Consider the following 18,150-nt stretch of genomic DNA (forward strand, 5'->3'; position numbering starts at 1 on the left):
TCACTTTACTTTCTTCGGTGAGTCAGTGTCTGAGGTAATGAAGTGAGTTTGGGGTACTGTATTCTGGAAATGTTGGAGGGTGTGGGGAAACTGTGACTCGCAGCTCAGTGTGGCCTGAACTGGGTGAAACCACACTGTGATCTGAAGAAAATTGAGTCAATATATTTTCATACCAGAATTTGCAGCTGCACTATGTGGAAAACGTCCAGCGACTTTGTAGCTTTGACACATTCGGGGTAGTGAACTACAACCCGAGAGCTTTTAACCAACTTTTCACAGTGGCAACTTAAGAGTTGTTCCCGCTGTCTAGTAATGGAGCTGGTTTAATTGGATGCGGGCTGCTGTTGAGGATAGGGTTGGGGGAAGACTTACAGCAGAGAATATTTCAGCTCCGGACGTGCTAGAATTGCAGGAAATGAAGTGCATCTGATGACGCACTGGATAGGAAGAAGAACAGACCCAGCATGAACAGACCCACAAGCCCGCTCGTCTACGGAGAGGGGAGAGGGTTAGAGAATGCTGCCGAAATGGACAAAAGGCTCGGGTGAAGTTTACAGCTGGATCTCGGAGTAAAGCCTGCTGCACTCCCACAGCCATCTCTCCTGCAGCAGGAAGCTGTGGAAACTAACGGCGGGGCAAGCCGTGCTAGAGAGGCAGTCTTGACCGCGAACGCCCGAGTAGGGGCGAGCAAAGCTGATCCCTGTCCTTCAGCCGCATGTTAATGGTCTGGTACTGTGAACGTTAACGCCGAGAGACACCATGGCTTCATCTGACGCCGAAGGTACGTTTTGTGTGCTTGCTGAGGTGGGAATGTTTTCACAGCCTGGGCGAGCTGGGGTGGGGGGAGGAGGTGGATATCAATGTAACCGCCAAAGCCGGTCTGCAGATGGCAAATGCTGCAATGGACACTACAGGATTTCTCAGCTCTTGTGTGAGTTGCCGACTGAAGGTCTCCCTGAGTCGTCTCTCTGCCTCTGAGCTGCACTTGCTTTAGTTGCACCATTTTTCATTGTGCGGGTTTTAGTGTCGGTGCTGTGATCCCAGGACCAGAACTCTGTCTCAAAGCACTCGGTTTCACAGTCATAGTAACATATCCCAGATACAAGCTCTTCATTTGAAGATTCACCTTGGCCAGGGTGTGTCAGAGTTCAAGAGCGCAGCCTCCTCCTCCTCCCCCCACTCACCCACCCAAGGGTAGACTAGAGCTGGTTGTCTTCACAATGCTACATTCCTACACTATCTCTTAACATCATGAATTTCCGGAAATCTATCTTGCGCCTGCTCAATGGTTGAGCCTTCATAGTCCCCCTGGGGTACAGAATTCTTAAGATTCATCACCCTTTGGACAAAGAGCTTCTTCCTTAGCCCAGATTTAAAGGGCCCTTCCCTGATCCTAAGGTTAAATCACCTGGGTAGAGAGTGTGGCGCTGGAAAAGCACAGCAGGTCAGGAAGCATCCGAGGAGCAGGAGAATTGACATTTTGGGCATAAGCCCTTCATCAGGAATGAGGCTTGTGGGTCAGGGCTGAGAGATAAATTGGCACGGTGGCACAGTGGTTAGCACTGCTGCCTCACAGTGCCAGGGACCTGGGTTCAATTCCCGATTTGGGCAACTGACTGTGTGGAGTTTGCACGTTCTCCCCGTGTCTGCATGGGTTTCCTCCAGGTGCTCCGGTTTCCTCCCACAGTCCAAAGATGTGTGGGTCAGGTGAATTGGCCATGCTAAATTGCCCATAGTGTTAGGTAAGGGGTAAATGTAGGGGTATGGGTGGGTTGCGTTTTGGCGGGTCGGTGTGGACTTGTTGGGCCGAAGGGCCTCTTTCCACACTGTAATGTAATCTAATCTAATAAATGGGAGTGGTGTGGAGTTGGGGGTGGGTGGGTTTGGGGGAGGGAAGGTTGCTGGGAAAATATAAGTGGGAGAAGGTGATAGGTCAGAGGGGGGAGTGATGGACATGTTCAGAGGGTGGTGCCGAGTTGGAGTCTTGGGACTGGGATAATGTGAGGGGAGGGGAAATGAGGAAGCTGTTGAAATCCACATTTATTCCATGTGGATGCAGGGTCCCAAGGTGGAAGATGAGGCATTCCTCCTCCAGGAGTCAGGTGGTAACAGTTTGGCAGTGGATGAGACTCAGGACCTGCATGTCCTTGACGGAGTGGGAGGGGGAGTTGAAGTGTTCAGCCACGGGCGGTGGGGTTGATGGGTGCGGGTGTCCAAGAGATGTTCTCTGAAGTGATCCACAAAAAGGCGTCCTGTCTTTCCAATGTAGAGGAGACCACACTGGATACAATGGATGCAGTGGATGACATTGGTCGAGGTATAGGTAAATTTGAGTGAAAAAGGATCCCTTGGGTCTTGGATGAAGGTGAGGGAGTAACGTGCTCGCAGGTTTTGCATTTCCTGCGGTGGCAGGGGAAGATGCCAGGAGTGGGGTGTGGGTTGGTGGGGGGGCGTAGACCTGATGAGGGAGTCACGGAGGGAATGGTCTCTTTGGAATGCTGTTGGGGGTGGGGAGGGAGGTATATCTTTGGTGGAGTCTGTTTGGAGGTGATGGATGTGGTGGAGGATGATGCAATGTATGCGGATGTTGGTGGTGTGGAAGATGAGGACCGGGCGGGTGGGTTCTGTCCTTATTACGTTGGGAGGGGTGGGGTTCAAAGGTGGTGGTGCATGAAGTGGAGGAGATGTGCTGGAGGGCAGCGTCAACCACGTGGGAAAGGTAGTTGCGATCGTGGAAGAAAGAGGCCAGCTGGGACTTTCTCAGGTGGAATTGGCCATCCTGGGAACAGATGCAGCAGAAGCGGAGGTATTGGGAATAAGAGATGGCATTTTTACAGGATGTAAGGTGGAAGTCAGTAGGCTTGTAGTATATTTCTGTGGTTAGTCGGTTGCCAAAGACTGTGATGGTGAGGTCCAGGAAGGGGAGGGAGGTGTCTGAGATGGTCCAGATGAATTTGAGGTCAGAGTGGAAGGTGTTTGTAAAGTTGATGAAGTGTTCAACCTCCTCGTGGGAGCATGAGGTGGCGCAGATACAGTCATCAATATGTTGGCAAAGTTGATGAACTGTTCAGTTATGTCCACTGGTTCTAGAGTCTGCCAAGTTAGAAGTTATAGTCCAACAGGTTTATTTAAAATCACAGGCTTTCAGAACACCACTCCTTCGTCAGGTGGAGTCTTCAACCAGGGAAACATCCCAACGATATCAATCTTATCAGTTTCACTGTGAGCACCCCTCATCCTTCAAAACCCTAGAGAATACAGAGTGAGTCTTCTCAGACTCTCAGGAGATAGTTTGCCATCCTAGGGATTATCAAGCAAACTCTCTATGGCACATGTATCATTTGCTCAGTAAGGAGATCAAAATTATGTACAAAACTCCAGATGAGGTCTCCCAAAGGATCTATACGACTGCAGCAAGACATCTTTACTTCTGGACTGGGATCTGCTTTAAATGCTACATTGACAAATCACTTGTTGCTGCGTACTAGCTTTTAGTGACTCGTGAGTAAGAATACTGTCTTTAGATTAGATTAGATTCCCTACAGTGTGGAAACTGGCCCTTTGGCCCAACTAGTCCACACTAACCCTCCGACGAGTAACTCACCCAGACCCATTTCCCTCTGACTAATGTACTTAACACTCTGTGTCAATTTAGCATGGCCAATTCACCTGACCTGCACATCTTCAGACTGTGGGAGGAAGCCAGAGCACCTGGAGGAAACCCACACAGACACAGGGAGGATGTGCAAACATCCACACACAGACAGTCTGCCCGAGGCTGGAATTGAACCTGGAACCCTGGTGCTGTGAGGCAGCAGTGCTAACCACTGAGCCACCTCATGGATGCTCTCACTTGCCAACCTCTTGAATAGTATTCTGTTCCCTTTTTGTCTATCAAAGTGAATCACTTCACACTCAACTACATTATGTTCCTTCAGCCATGTTCTAGACCATTCACTTAGCCTGGCCAAGTTCCCTTGAAACCTCCTTGCACACACCAAGCAAATTCCATTCCACTTCTTTGTCATCAGTAAATTAGAAATATTATAATTGGCCCCCACATCTTTAATGGACTGTATAAATTATGAACACTTATGGACATAGTGCAGACCCTTGTGATGCCCCATTTGAATTCTCGGCTTTCTGTCTATTGGTACAACCAGACCCTTGGTGAAGTTCCCAGTGTGTTATGGTTCCAGATTGGATACACAAAACAATTAAGCTCCCAGTGTTAGATTCTTTTCCCAAGGTTTTGCACATGAACTGCAGTTCACACACATCAACTTCTGAAAACAGTTAAAGTTTATTACAGGTGAAAGTGAGGACTGCAGAAGCTGGAGATTAGAGTCAAGATTAGAATGACGCTGGAAGAACACAGCTGGTCAGGCAGCATCCGAGGAGCAGGAAAATCAAGCCCTTCATCAGGAAGGGCTCTTGCCCGAAACGTTGATTTTCCTGCTCCTTGGATGCTGCCTGACCTGATGTGCTTTTCCAGCACCACTCTTATCTTGACTCTAAAGTTTATTACAGCCTGTCCAAGCTAGGTGACCTTTGACCCTTTTTCGCAGGCATGCTAAGTGGAGCCAAAGAGAGGCTCTGAACAAAGAAAGCACATCCCTTTTAGACAGGTCAGTTCGTAATAGTCACAGAGGAACGAACTGGCTTCCTTCTATTCACCCTCACTCTACAATGGTTGATTGTAACAAGGTTAGTTTTAAAAAAAAATCCCTTCCCTTTGTGGATCCCTTTCACCCAGACTCAAATCAACTTGTCTTTTGAACCACACTTTGTGTAAACAAGGAGTGAGTATGTTCTGATATAAGAACTAGGAATGTAACACACGCAAATGTGGATTAGAAATAAGAGGCAAGTCTAAAATTATTGGCATCCTTCCAAAGAAGTGCTAATTCTGACCTCCTTGAATCTTCTAGAATCCTAGGTAAAAACAATGACTGCAGATGCTGGAAACCAGATTCTGGATTAGTGGTGCTGGAAAAGCACAGCAGTTCAGGCAGCATCCGAGGAGCAGTAAAATTGACATTTCGGGCACAAGCCCGCTGAAGGGCATGAATGCAATCTAGTGAAGAATATAAAGTAAAACTGTAAAACGTCTATTGATCTGTGACAGGAAAATGGCTAGCAAGGATAAATGTAGGTCCATTGCAAGTGGGGACAAGAGAATCTTCATGGAAAATACATGAAATGTGGAGAAACTAAATGGTTACATTGCACTTTCATGGAAGATGGCACAGAAAACCTCTCTGCAATACTCGGTGCCCAAGGGACATGTGTTACTATCATGCTGAAAGAAATAAATCTGGCTAACTTATTCTATCCTGTTAATTTGTGGAGGGGTGCCTTTGGGACACAGACTGCCTCTCTGATGGCAGTCCATCTCCTATTGCACTGGACAGCACCTGTTCAGCCAGGTGAGGCATTTCCCTCTTTGTCTGGCCACCTCTCTGGCAACCTTCCTGTTCTCCCTCTCTAAGTTTGAAAGGATGCAGATAGCTGACCAAACTTGCCGCTTATCTTCATGAATTTTACCCCCTGGTTTTGGACCTTTCTCACATCCCAGTCTTGCCTCCTATCTCTGGGGACAGTCTCAGCCACAGGCATCGGTCTAGCTTCAGCTGCTCTGTCTCACAGCAGCTTCCACACCAGCTAGGGCTCTATTTTGGAGCCTCTTTCTTCAAAAATCAAGAAGAAGAATGTTTGAGCTAACAAGAACTCACACTCATTGACCAAGATTAGGGACTGTCTTCCTTAAAAACCAAAGTGAGGTAGCTTTCACATCTCTTGGGTCTCTATCTAAATACGGAAGGAAGGTTTCAGTTCGCCAGACCTCCCAACTCAACAAGAGTTCAAGCCCCCTTTTAAACAATCTATCTGCGTCTGGGAGCTTTCAGTGCTCTTGTTTATCCCTGGTTGGGTGGAGTAATCCTGCCACGCTTGCTAGTTCTCCTTCAACCTCTGCTGATCTCACTCCAGCATCATTGCTACTTTTCCAGTTCCCCAGCCTGAGTCCTGCACACCAGATTTGGATAGCTGTGGGAGCCACCAGTAGAGTCAAACTGTCCTTTACTTGGTTAAAGGCTGTTTTGCCTCTGGAGGAGTAATTGTTTTTTCCAAATCCGCTCCTGTGGGGATGGAGTAGTCCCTGTTCTATTCCATGTTGTTTGCGACCACCCAGGCTGAAATAGAGCAGCCTACCTTCAACTGCTCTGCTGAGTCAGCCAATTGAATATGGAGACACTCTCCTAGTTGGTTCATTTTCACCAGAACTGCCCTGAAATACTGCCCATACAGTTCAGCTTTTGCCAGTTCGATTTCTGGCTCACTCCCTCTTGTGACATCTGTTTTTGACCCAATTTTAAATTTTATTTCCCTGATGTCAGTCTTTGTAAAATTGGGAAGCTTCTCCTGAGCACCTTTTATTCTTGACTGGTTGCCTCACCTCCTGCAAGGCCCCGAAAAGCTTTCATGCTTTCTGCAGCCAGCAGAGTTTTGCTGTCACTATCCAGCCCCACGGCACTGTGTCTCCTGCTGTTGGTCCCAAACCTTTTTGACTGTGGGTTCTTTTTTGGCCTTTTCAGTTTTCTCACCTTTCCCCAGTTTTTGGTGCTGCCCTATCATGCTCTCCTGCACTCTTCATTAAACCTGGCTTGGTGGTCATGGTTGAGTGGGGTATGTGATCCATCCAGTTTCATTCCTTTGTTGAGTCTTTATAGTGACTGATACAACTGAATGGTTTGCTAAGCCATTTCAGAGGGCAGTTGAGAGTCAACCACATTGGGTCTGGAGTCACATGCAGGCCAGACCAGGTAGGGATGGCAGATTTCCTTCCCTGAAGGACATTAGTGAGCCACAGGGGTTTTTTGAATGATCAGCAGTGGTTTCATGGTAATTAATAGATTCATATTTCCAGATTTTTTTTATTGAATTGAAATTTCAGCATGGTGGAATTTGAACCTGGGTCCCCGGAACATTGGCTGAGTTTCTGGATTAATAGTCTAGGTGTCTGGTCAAACATGAGAAAGGAAACTGCCTGCTGATTACCGCCAACCATGCTGAGCTTGGCTGAGGAATCAGCACTCCTCCATGTTGGACAATCTTCGGATGAAGCACTGAGGGAGGCATGGGTGCAGAAATACTCTGGGAGGAAATACATTTCAAACTCCACCACCAAGAATGGCTTGGCAGCGCCAGGCATGGAGGCTTTGGCTAAATGGTGTTATCGCTCGACTATTAATCCAGAAACCCAGCTGATGGAGCGGGGAAAGTGAGGACTGCAGATGCTGAAGGTCACAGCTGAAAAGCTTTTCCAGCAACACATTTTTCAGCTCTGATGGAGCGGGGACCCAGGTTTGAACTCTACCATGGCACATGCTGAAATTTCAATTCGATTTAAAAACTGCAGTCAATGTTAAGGATGCTCAGGGCAACTCCTTCCTAACTGTCTACCACTGCTCTACTGCCTGTTAGAGGTCTGTTGCGCTGATGGGACAGGACCCAGCCATACACTGGAACCAGGGCTAGAGTCAGAAATCACAGATCATGGTGTTGGTCCCCAACCTGGGTCCAGCAGCCCCAGGGCTTGGTTAGCAGGCCCCAATATACCCTATCAACCTGGAGCCTGTCTGGGACATAGGTATTTTCATGGAATCATACCTGTCAGGCTGTTATTTGACCAGAGTTCATGAATTCCTTGGTTGGCCAAGTTAAAGTTTTTCTCCAGCAGAGCTGTTTGTGTCATCTGTGAAGCCCAATCCCCCCTCCCCTAATTGGTGTTATAGTCCTTCACCCACTACACTGTCCGTGGGTCCTCACTTCAGGTTCTACACACTTCTTGTCTCTGATTCTGTGGGTCCACTCACCATCTACCATCATGTAAGTGAAAATTAACAAGCTTTATTAAATATAACCATATGTCAAGGATGGGCGTCTTCCAAAATCCCTCGGAGTCAGACTTCAGTTCCATTTGACCTGACATCACTTTCTCTTCACTCCTTGTGCACTTAGTTGCTTTTTCAAGACAAGGTATAATTACCCCCTAGTCTGCAATTGCAACAGTTATTTAAAAAGCCACATCAAAGAGTCATAGTCATGGAGTCATAATCATAGAAATGGCATGGCAACAGACCCTTCGGTCCAACCCGTCCATGCTGACTGTTGCAAAATGGAGGTGGTATAGCAAGGTTTCCCAATTTTCTATAATTGTATCAGACAATGTTAAGAGCTCATCTGTGGTGAAAGGTATACGTTTAGTCTCTCTCGTTAAGAAAGGATATACTTGCAATAAAAACAGTTCAATGCAGGTTTATAATGCTAATTCCCAGAATGAATGGGTTATTTTATGAGGAAAGGAAAATTGAAAAGGTTGTGCCAGTACTCATTGGAGTTGATAAGAATGGGAGGTGGTATGATTGAAACAGATAAGATATTAGTGGAGCTTGACAGGGTATTAACTGAGTGAATGTTTCTGAACTCTCTCACTACCCAGCACTACAGTCTTACCTTTTCTTGTTAACTTAGTGAATTTCCACCCTGCCCCAGTATAAACATTCCAGTCTTCTGTCAGTCTGGCCAGTTAATGGCTACCCAAGACTGAGAGCACTGAGCTACCTGCTGAATCCACAGGGTGTTACCATTAACTGTAGGAGTCCTGCACTTGTTTGCCTTACCAAACATTTATCTAAATTCATCTCCATCTGTCACTCAGTCCAGAGGTTATAGAAATATCTAATTATATTTTTCTCTACCTTTCTTTCCTGTGTTTGGCCTTTATTTAGATGCCAGAGCTGCTGATCCTTAACATGGACTTTTGACTTGGTTCAATCTGGAAATAAACACAGCCCTAAATGCTTTGCAAAAGTAGAATGACTTGTCTTTGTTTCAAAAGATTACATTCCTCTGTTCTGAGCATACTCTAACAGCAGGGACAACAGCATGTGATTTGTTTGGTACTGAAGTTTAATTGTCTGAGCATTTCTGTAAGCTACCCATGAAAAACATCGCGGGTGTTGTCGAACTGTTTTCTTTAGAGTCGCAGAGAGCTGCAGCAAAGAGAAAAGCTCTTTGACGTGTCTGATCCACGCTGGTGAAAAACAGCCACCTTGTTTTTCTAGTTCCGCGTACCAGCACTTCGTCCATAGCCTTGTATACCTCGGCATCACAAGTGCATAACTAAATAGTTCTTAACTATTAAGGGGTTTCTGCCTCTATCACCCTTACAGACAGTGAGTTCCAGATTCCCACCACCCTCTGCGTGAAAATGTTTTTCCTCACATCTCCTCCAAACCTTCTGCCCCTTCCCTTAACTCTATGCCCCTGGTCAATAATCCCTCCATCAAGGGGAAAGATTTATTCCTGTCTACTCTCTCTATGCCCCTTATCATTTATACATCTCTATCATGTCCCTGCCTCAGTCTCCCCTACTCCAAGGAAGTGAAACCCCAGTCTATCAAATCTGTCTTCATTATTGGAACTTTTCAGCCCAGATAACATCCTGAGCACTGTGCCCTTCCTTGGAACAATTCCATTTACTTGTTTCTGTTAATACTGGAGAAGACTGAACAATGGCTTGCTGATGCAGAAGAGTTGTGGGTGAAAGGTTAGATGTTGAAAATAGTTAATGTTATAGACAGAACAACTTCAATTATCTGAATGAGACAGGCAGGGTGTATTTTGTTCAGATAACAGATTGTTCAGATAATGAACAGGATCTTGAAATCTTGTTTGGTAATCCAAAATTTGGATAATTGACGTTTAGATAACTGAGGCTGTTCTACATAGGGAGCCAGTGCTGATTGCCTTGAACTAATAATCCAGAGGTAGTTGAATTGTAGCATAGTAACTAGTGGAATTTAAATTCAATTAGTCTATCTAGATTAGCCACCATCATTAGATTGCTATAATTAAAAAAAACTGGTTCGCTAATGCTCTTTAAAAAGAAGGAAATCTGTCTCTTATTCATTCTGACCTACATATGATTCCAGATCCACAGCAATGACTGATCACAGTTTGACAATTATTATGGTGGACAGAAGGAAGCCCATTGTGTCTGCACTGGCTCTCCAATTCCGCACTCCATATAAACCCATTTTCATGTTTTTCACCCATCACTCTGCATGTTGCTCCTTTTCAGGGAACTGTTTGAGACCCTTTTTAGGTGTGCGCAATTTTTATTTTATCAGTAATGGCAAATTCTTGTGAAGGCTGTTAACTGTGCAGTCCTTGCAAGTCAGCTCGGTGCTTTTAAAATTAAACATGGTTTGCTGAAAAGTAACTTCAAAACTTGTTTTCCAATGTTGGCCCCATATATTTTGATCCTTGTTCCTTCACAGTTCTATCTTTCTCATCAAGCCCTCTGCGACCTCTCTCTCTCTCCTCCTGACTCATCCGAGCCACCCCAATCCAATGCATAATGCCCAAGGCCGTCATCTCATGCCATCCTCCTCCCAGCACAAATCCATGCTATCCCTGACCACTAATCTCAGCTCCCCTCTTTGCCCCACAACCAGACCGACTGTACAAGCAGCAAGAAAGTGTGAGGTGGGGTGCATGTAAGAGAGATTAGTGTAACAGTGTTGACCCACCCTCTGAGCCCAATCCACCCAGTCACTGGCTATCCACTGCTCGACTCACCCAGTCAGGGTCAGCTAGTCTGGAGCTTATCCAAAGAGCAGTGGGCAGGGAGTCAGCTCAGTGCCCAGTGGGGAATCTCGGCCAGGACCCTGTGAGACAGAGTCTGTGCCACAAACAGGAACTCCCTGTCAGCCCCCAATGTAAAGAACCCGTGTCCCCTCGATTCCTATAGCAGGCTCCAAAAGAGCGAAATGAAATGAATCAAAGATAGAGACTGGCAGCTCCAGCTGCAGAATCTGCTGCTCCATCCAGCCCTGATCCCAGTGGGCAGACCCCATTATTCCAGCGACTTGTGCCACCTCCTTGTGGCAATTGTAGAGCTGCCCCTCAAACGTGTTCCAGTCTGACACCTGGAAGGTGCAACGGGGAATGCAACATTGCCCACCACTGGGTCATCACTGAGCTCAGCAGCTGATTTATTACAAAGTGGTGGAAGGGCAGGGGAGTGAGCTGCCAATGTCTGCTCTCTCTCACCTCCACCCAGCCTCAGGGACTGACACAGCAATATCCGATTGCACACCATAATTAACCTCCACATGGCAGTGTGGGAGGGGGAGGTTGGTTAAGGCTTAAGGCTGACACTTGAGTGTGGCGCCATGGAAGTGTTGCACTGCCAGAAGTGCAGGTTTTGGCTCAAACACTCAGCCAGAGGCGCAACCTGCTGATTCTGCTGGTTATCATCAATCCTATGGCAGTATGTCTTGAAATGGTTAAAAGTGGATAAATCCCCAGGACCTGATCAGGTGTACCTGAGAGCACTGTGGGAAGCTAGAGAAGTGATTGCTGGGCCTCTTGCTGAGATATTTGTATCATTGATAGTCGCAGGCGAGGTGCTGGAAGACTGGAGGTTGGCAAACGTGGTGCCACTGTTTAAGAAGGGCGGTAAGGACAAGCCAGGGAACTATAGACCAGTGAGCCTGACCTCGGTGGTGGGCAGGTTGTTGGAGGGAATCCTGAGGGACAGGATGTACATGTATTTGATTCAGGATAGTTAACATGGCTTTGTGTGTGGGAAATCATGTCACACAAACTTGATTGAGTTTTTTGAAGAAGTAACAAAGAGGATTGATGAGGGCAGAGCAGTAGATGTGATCTATATGGACTCCAGTAAGGCATTCGACATGGTTCCCCATGGGAGACTGATTAGCAAGGTTAGATCTCTTGGAATACAGGGAGAACTAGCCATTTGGATAAAGAACTGGCTCAAAGGTAGAAGACAGAGGGTGGTGGTGGAGGGTTGTTTTTCAGACTGGAGGCCTGTGACCAGTGGAGTGCCACAAGGTTCAGTGCTGGGCCCTCTACTTTTTTGTCATTTACATAAATGATTTGGATGCGAACATAAGAGGTACAGTTAGTGCAGATGACACCAAAATTGGAGATGTAGTGGACAGCGAAGAGGGTTACTTCAGATTACAACAGGATCTGGACCAGATGGGCCAATGGGTTGAGAAGTGGCAGATGAAGTTTAATTCAGATAAGTGCGAGGTGCTGCATTTTGGGAAAGCAAACCTTAGCAGGACTTATACACTTAATGGTAAGATCCTAGGGAGTGTTGTTGAACAAAGAGACCTTGGAGTGCAGGTTCATAGCTCCTTGAAAGTGGAGTCGCAGGTAGATAGGATAGTGAAGAAGGCGTTTGGTATGCTTTCCTTTATTGGTCAGAATGTTGAGTACCGGAGTTGGGAGGTCATGTTGAGGCTGTACAGGACATTGGTTAGGCCACTGTTGGAACATTGCGTGCAATTCTGGTCTCCTTCCTATCGGAAAGATGTTGTGAAACTTGAAAGGGTTCGGAAAAGATTGACAAGGATGTTGCCAGGGTTGGAGGGTTTGAGCTATCGGGAGAGGCTGAACAGGCTGGGGCTGTTTTCCCTGGAGCGTCAGAGGCTAAGGGGGAACCTTATATAGGTTTACAAAATTATGAGGGGCATGGATAGGGTAAACAGGCAAAGTCTTTTCCCTGGGGTTGGGGAGTCCAGAACTAGACGGCATAGGTTTAGGGTGAGAGGGGAAAGATATAAAAGAGACCTCAGGGGCAACCTTTTCACACAGAGGGTGTTATGTGTATGGAATGAGGTGTCAGAGGAAGTGGTGGAGGCTGATATAATTGCAACAGTTAAGAGGCATTTGGATGGGTATATGAATAGGAAGGGTTTGGAGGGATATGGGCCGGGTGTTGGCAGGTTGGGACTAGATTGGGTTGGGATATCTGGTCGGCATGGGGGTTGGACTGAAGGGTTTGTTTCCATACTGTACATCTGTATGACTCTATGACTCTAACATGTCCAAGAAGGTGTTATTCCAGACTGGCATGTATCCCCCAGTCAACATCAACAGAACAGGTCATCCAGTCATTATCTCCGTGGTGTCAGCGGAAGTCTGGGGAGTGCAGGATGAGTGCCTGTTTCTCTATTTTAACAGTAACCAGCCGACACAAATCATTCATTGGCTGTCATGCAAATTAAGAGGTTTGTTGACTGTGAAAAACCATAGTAGAACTGTGAGACATTTTCTTTTTATAAAGACAAATAGATTTGTGGTGAAATTACAGAGCAGGACGAGGATTAAATTGTTATAATTAGTGACTTATTATCTGAGTGAATATTAGGATAATTATAGTGTAAAGAACCGAGAGGCTGAACATTTCTGACGTATTTTTGGAAAATGTTCAAGTCCCAGTTTGTTTCATTGTAATTTAGTCTCCCTAATGGGTGTCAGGTCAGACCTAATTATTTCTATTAGTGTATTCATTGTAAGCTTTGATGATGACTGTTGTGTGTGTTAGATTCAGGGGCTTTAACTCTGTTTTTTTTATAATTCTTGCACACTCTGATCTGATCTGCTGGAAAATGTCCATCTTTTATGCTCTGTATTTTCCTGTTGCATTCCATTCCCGGGTCACTCCATTGCCTCAAGTAGGATGTTGAAGCGTGACACTATAAAATCAATAGAGGCGTAGATAATGTGAATGGCAAAGGTCTTTTCCCTAAGGTGGGAGGAGTTCAAAACTAAAGGGCATAATTTTAAGGTGAGAGGTGTAAGATTGCAAAGGGCCTGGAGGGGCAACGTTTGTGCACACAGGATGGTTTGTGTGTGGCATGAACTGCTAGAAGTAGTGGTAGATACAGATACAGTTGCAACACTTAGAGTCAGAGTAATACAGCATGGAAACAGGCCCTTCGGCCCAAACCATGGTGCCCACTCAGCTCGTTCCAATTGCCTGCATTTGGTTCTAACATCTCTAAAGCCTTCCCACCAATGAACCTATTTAAATATTGCTGTTGTACCTGCCTCAACCACTTTCTTGGGCAGCCTATTCCACATCCACACCTCTGTTATGGACCAGGCCAGACCCCTCAATACATTTTAAGAAGGTAGCCCAGTCCCTAACTTTTTATCTTTTTGTAAAAGCAGGTGTAAAGTGGATATTCTAGGAATGATGTGCAAACCAGTCAGCTTTAAACAAAACAGAATTTATTTAAACACTATGGATGAAACATGAACAAAGGAAAACAGAATTTAGAATAACTTAACGTGTTTTAAGACCCATTATCACAATTTATGAAGGATGTTCCAAACCCTGCAACACCCGCTGGTAAAAGGTAAATTCAAACAGACACCCTTATAGGCTGGAGAGATTTCAGAGAAAGTCCAGACAAAAACTCTGTTGAAGCATGGAACCTCTTTTTACAATAGCTGCTTCTCTACAGTCCTTCCAAGTGAGACAGAGGTTCATCTGCCTCTCCTCCATTCTAGTTTATTGTATCCAGAGCCCCCAATGTGGTCTCACTAAACATCTCAGCCGGGCCCAAAAGAGCAAGCCTGATCTTCCAACTCCCTCTCCGACACGTCCATCCTTGGTTTTCTCGATTGCCACAGTGAATCAGACCACAAATTGGAGGAACAACACCTCAACTTCCCCCTGGGTAGCCTGCAGCCTGGAGGACTCAACAGTGAGTTCTCCAATTTCAAATAACCTTCCCACCCATCCCCCAAATCCCTTCCCAGCCCCGCTTCCTCTCTTTCATCTCTCCTACTGACCCCTCCTTCCTGCGACCAACTGGATTCATTCTTCCTACCATTTATATTCACCTGTTACCACCTCAACCACCCCCCTCCCCCACCCCACTAATGACCTTTCCCTTACTCCGCCCCCCCGCCCCCTCCTTATCTGCAACTCCCCCTACCCCACCTCCATTCCAGCAGAGTGATAGTGTCATAGAGATGTACATACAGCATGGAAACAGACCCTTCGGTCCGACCCATCCATGCCAACCAGATATCCCAACCCAATCTAGTCCCACCTGCCAGCACCCGGCCCATATCCCTCCAAACCCTTCCTATTCATATACCCATCCAAATGCCTCTTAAATGTTGCAACTGTACCAGCCTCCACCACTTCCTCTGGCAGCTCATTCCATACGCGTACTACCCTCTGCATGAAACAATTGCCCCTTAGATCTCTTTTATATCTTTCCCCTCTCACCCTAAACCTATGCCCTCTAGTTCTGGACTCCTGTACCCCAGGGAAAGGACTTTGTCTATTTATCCTATCCATGCCCCTCATAATTTTATAAACATCTGTAAGGTCACCCCTCAGCCTCCGATGCTTCAGGGAAAACAGCCCCAGCCTGTTCAGCCTATCCCTTTAGCTCAAATTCTCCAACCCTGACAATATCCTTATAACTCTTGACTAAATCCTTTCAAGTTTCACAACATGCTTCCGATAGGAAGGAGACCAGAATTGCATGAAATATTCCAACAGTGGCCTAACCAATGTCCGTAAAACTGCAACATGACCTCCCAACTCCTATACTCAGTGCTTTGACTAATAAAGAAAAGCATACCAAATGCCACCTTCACTATCCTAACTACCCACGACTCTAGTTTCAAGCTATGAACCTGCATTCTGAGGTTTCTTTGTTCTGTTTAAGTGTATAAGTTCTGTTCTGATTTGCTTTTTCAAAATGCAGCGCCTCACATTTATCTAATTAAACTCCATCTGCTGTTTCTCAGCCCATTGGCCCATCTGATCAAGATCCCATTGTAATCTGAGGTAACTTTCTTCGCTATCCACGACACTTCCAATTTTGGTGTCATCTACTAACTATGCCTCCTATGTTCACATCCAAATCATTTATACAAATGACAAGAATAGTGGATCTAGCACCAATCTTGTGGCACTCCACTGGTCACAGGCCTCCAGGCTGAAAAGCAGCCCTCCACCACCACCCTCTGTCTTCTACCTTTGAGCCAGTTCTGTATCCAAATGACTAGTTCTCCATGTATTCCATGAGATCTAACCTTGCTAACCAGTCTCCCATGGGGAACCTTGTCAAACGCCTTACTGAAGTCCATATAGATCATGTAGAGCGCTCTCTGCCCTGATCAGTTCTGTTTCTTCTTCAAAAAACTCAACCAAGTTCGTGAGACATGATTTCCCACACACAGTCATGTTGACTATCCCTAATCACTCTTTGCCTTTCCATATATATGTAAATATTGTTCCCTCCTTCTAACAACTTGCCCACCAGTGACATCTGGCTCACCGGTCTATAGTTCCCTGGCTTTTCCTTACCAACACTCCCCCACCTGATCAAGATCCCACTGTGATTTTACATTACCTTCCTTTGGAAGAGATACAGAACCTCCCAATTCAGTGTAATCTGCAAATGTACTAGTCATGCCTTGCACATTCATATCAAGATCATCTATATGTAAGTAACAAAGGTCCCAGCACAGGCTCCTTTGGTACACCATTAGTCATAGACTAATTTGAATCCGATTAGTGAGCTCTCCCTGGATTTCATACAAGCTAACCTTCATGACTAGCCTACTGGGTGTGACCTTGACAAAGGCCCTACTAAAATCCATATAAACAACATCCACTGCCCTACCCTCATTTATTCTCTTGGCTGTCTCTTCCAAAAGATTTGTCAGACATGACTTCCTGCACACAAATCCATGCTGACTGTCCCTAATCAGACCTTGACTATCCAAATGTTTGTTGATCCTGTCCCTCAGTATCCTTTCCAATAATTTGCCTACCACTGATGTCAGGTTCATCCGCCTGCTGATTTTGCTACCTTTCTTAAACAATGGAACATTTGCCACCTTCCAGTCTTCTGGAACTTCAGTGGCTTAAGATGAAGCAAAAATCTCTGCAATTTCCTCCCGTGCCTCCTTCAACTTCCCACGGTTGGGAAAGGTTTAGAGAGATATGAGCCAGTGAACTAGATGGAGTTTCTGCTGACAATCGAAAATGATTTTATGGCCATCAGTATATTCTTCAATCCAGTTTTATTTTAATTGAATTCAAATTCCACTATCTGCTGTTGCAGCATTGAACCTGGCTCCCAGTGGTGCCTGTATTTCACTTTAAAGATTCCTCATTTCAACTGCACGGTGGCTCAGTGGTTCACACTGCTGCCTCACAGCACTAGGAATGCGGGTTTGATTCCAGCCTCGGCGACTGTGTGGAGTTTGTGTTCTCCCTGGGTCTATGTGGGTTTCCTCCCACAGTCCAGAGATGTGCAGGTTAGCTGGATTGGCCATGCTAAATTTTCCATGGTGTCCAGGGATGTGCGGGCTTGGTAGATTAGCCATGGGAATGCAGGATTATAGGGATAGGTTAGAGAGCTGAGTCTGAGTGAGATGCTCTTTGGACGGTCAGTATGGACTCTATGTTCTGAAAGGAGAAAGTGAGGACTGCAGATGCTGGAGATCAGAGCTGAAGATGTGTTGCTGGAAAAGCGCAGCAGGTCAGGCAGCATCCAAAGAGCAGGAGAATTGATGTTTCGGGCATGAGCCCTTCTTCAGGAATCCTGAAACGTCGATTCTCCTGCTCTTTGGATGCTGCCTGACCTGCTGCGCTTTTCCAGCAACACATTTTCAGCTGTATGTTCTGAATGGCCTGTTCCACACCGTAGGGATTCAATGATTCTTTGAACATGAGCTGGGTTTCTGGATCGATAGTCTACCAATAATACCAGGACATCATCACGTATTCAACTGCTAATGTTATTTATTTAACTAATGTGTGCAGTTCAGGAAGTTATTCAGCGAATATTGTCTTTGTGGTCCTGTTTTGGACTTTGGCCCATAGCTGCACAAACAGATCCTCTTTCCAAGTCTTATCTATGTTATTGTACCAAATATGAACGACCAAAAGGGGATCCCGACTCTTCCTACCCAATCCTATATAATCCTACCCAAACATGAGCAGACATCCTGAATCCAGGCATGGGGCAGCCTCTATAGCAATCTGGACTTTCATTCCTGGTTGAGAAAAAGCATCTCATCCCTCCAAAACATGTAGTGCCCTGTACCAGTGCATTCCTTTTACTTCTCCAAATTTTGAGTGTTTCCTTACACCACAGAAGCACTGTCAGTTCTCGCATTCCCCATGTTTGTGCAATTAAAGAAGTAACTGCAAAAAGAGGCTCCACAAATCATCCTTTCCTCAGTGGTGAGGGATGTAAATTGATATCGGAATGGTCCAGA

General features: G+C 45.9%; 1 protein-coding gene across 2 annotated transcripts in view; it reads left to right on the forward strand.

The window, feature by feature from the left end:
* The first annotated feature begins 366 nt into the window (after nucleotides 1-366).
* LOC132821987 (lactosylceramide 4-alpha-galactosyltransferase-like) overlaps nucleotides 367-18,150 on the forward strand; it is a 37,383-nt gene continuing 19,599 nt past the window's right edge. For both annotated transcript variants that reach the window (XM_060835035.1, XM_060835034.1), the window contains exon 1: nucleotides 367-781. Coding sequence is in view for 1 of the 2 variants with exons in the window: in XM_060835034.1 (XP_060691017.1) it covers nucleotides 760-781 (22 nt within the window). In the remaining variant the exon portion in view is untranslated. The remainder of the gene's footprint in view (nucleotides 782-18,150) is intronic.

Source organism: Hemiscyllium ocellatum, chromosome 13, assembly GCF_020745735.1.
Source record: "Hemiscyllium ocellatum isolate sHemOce1 chromosome 13, sHemOce1.pat.X.cur, whole genome shotgun sequence".
Lineage (NCBI taxonomy): Eukaryota > Metazoa > Chordata > Chondrichthyes > Orectolobiformes > Hemiscylliidae > Hemiscyllium > Hemiscyllium ocellatum.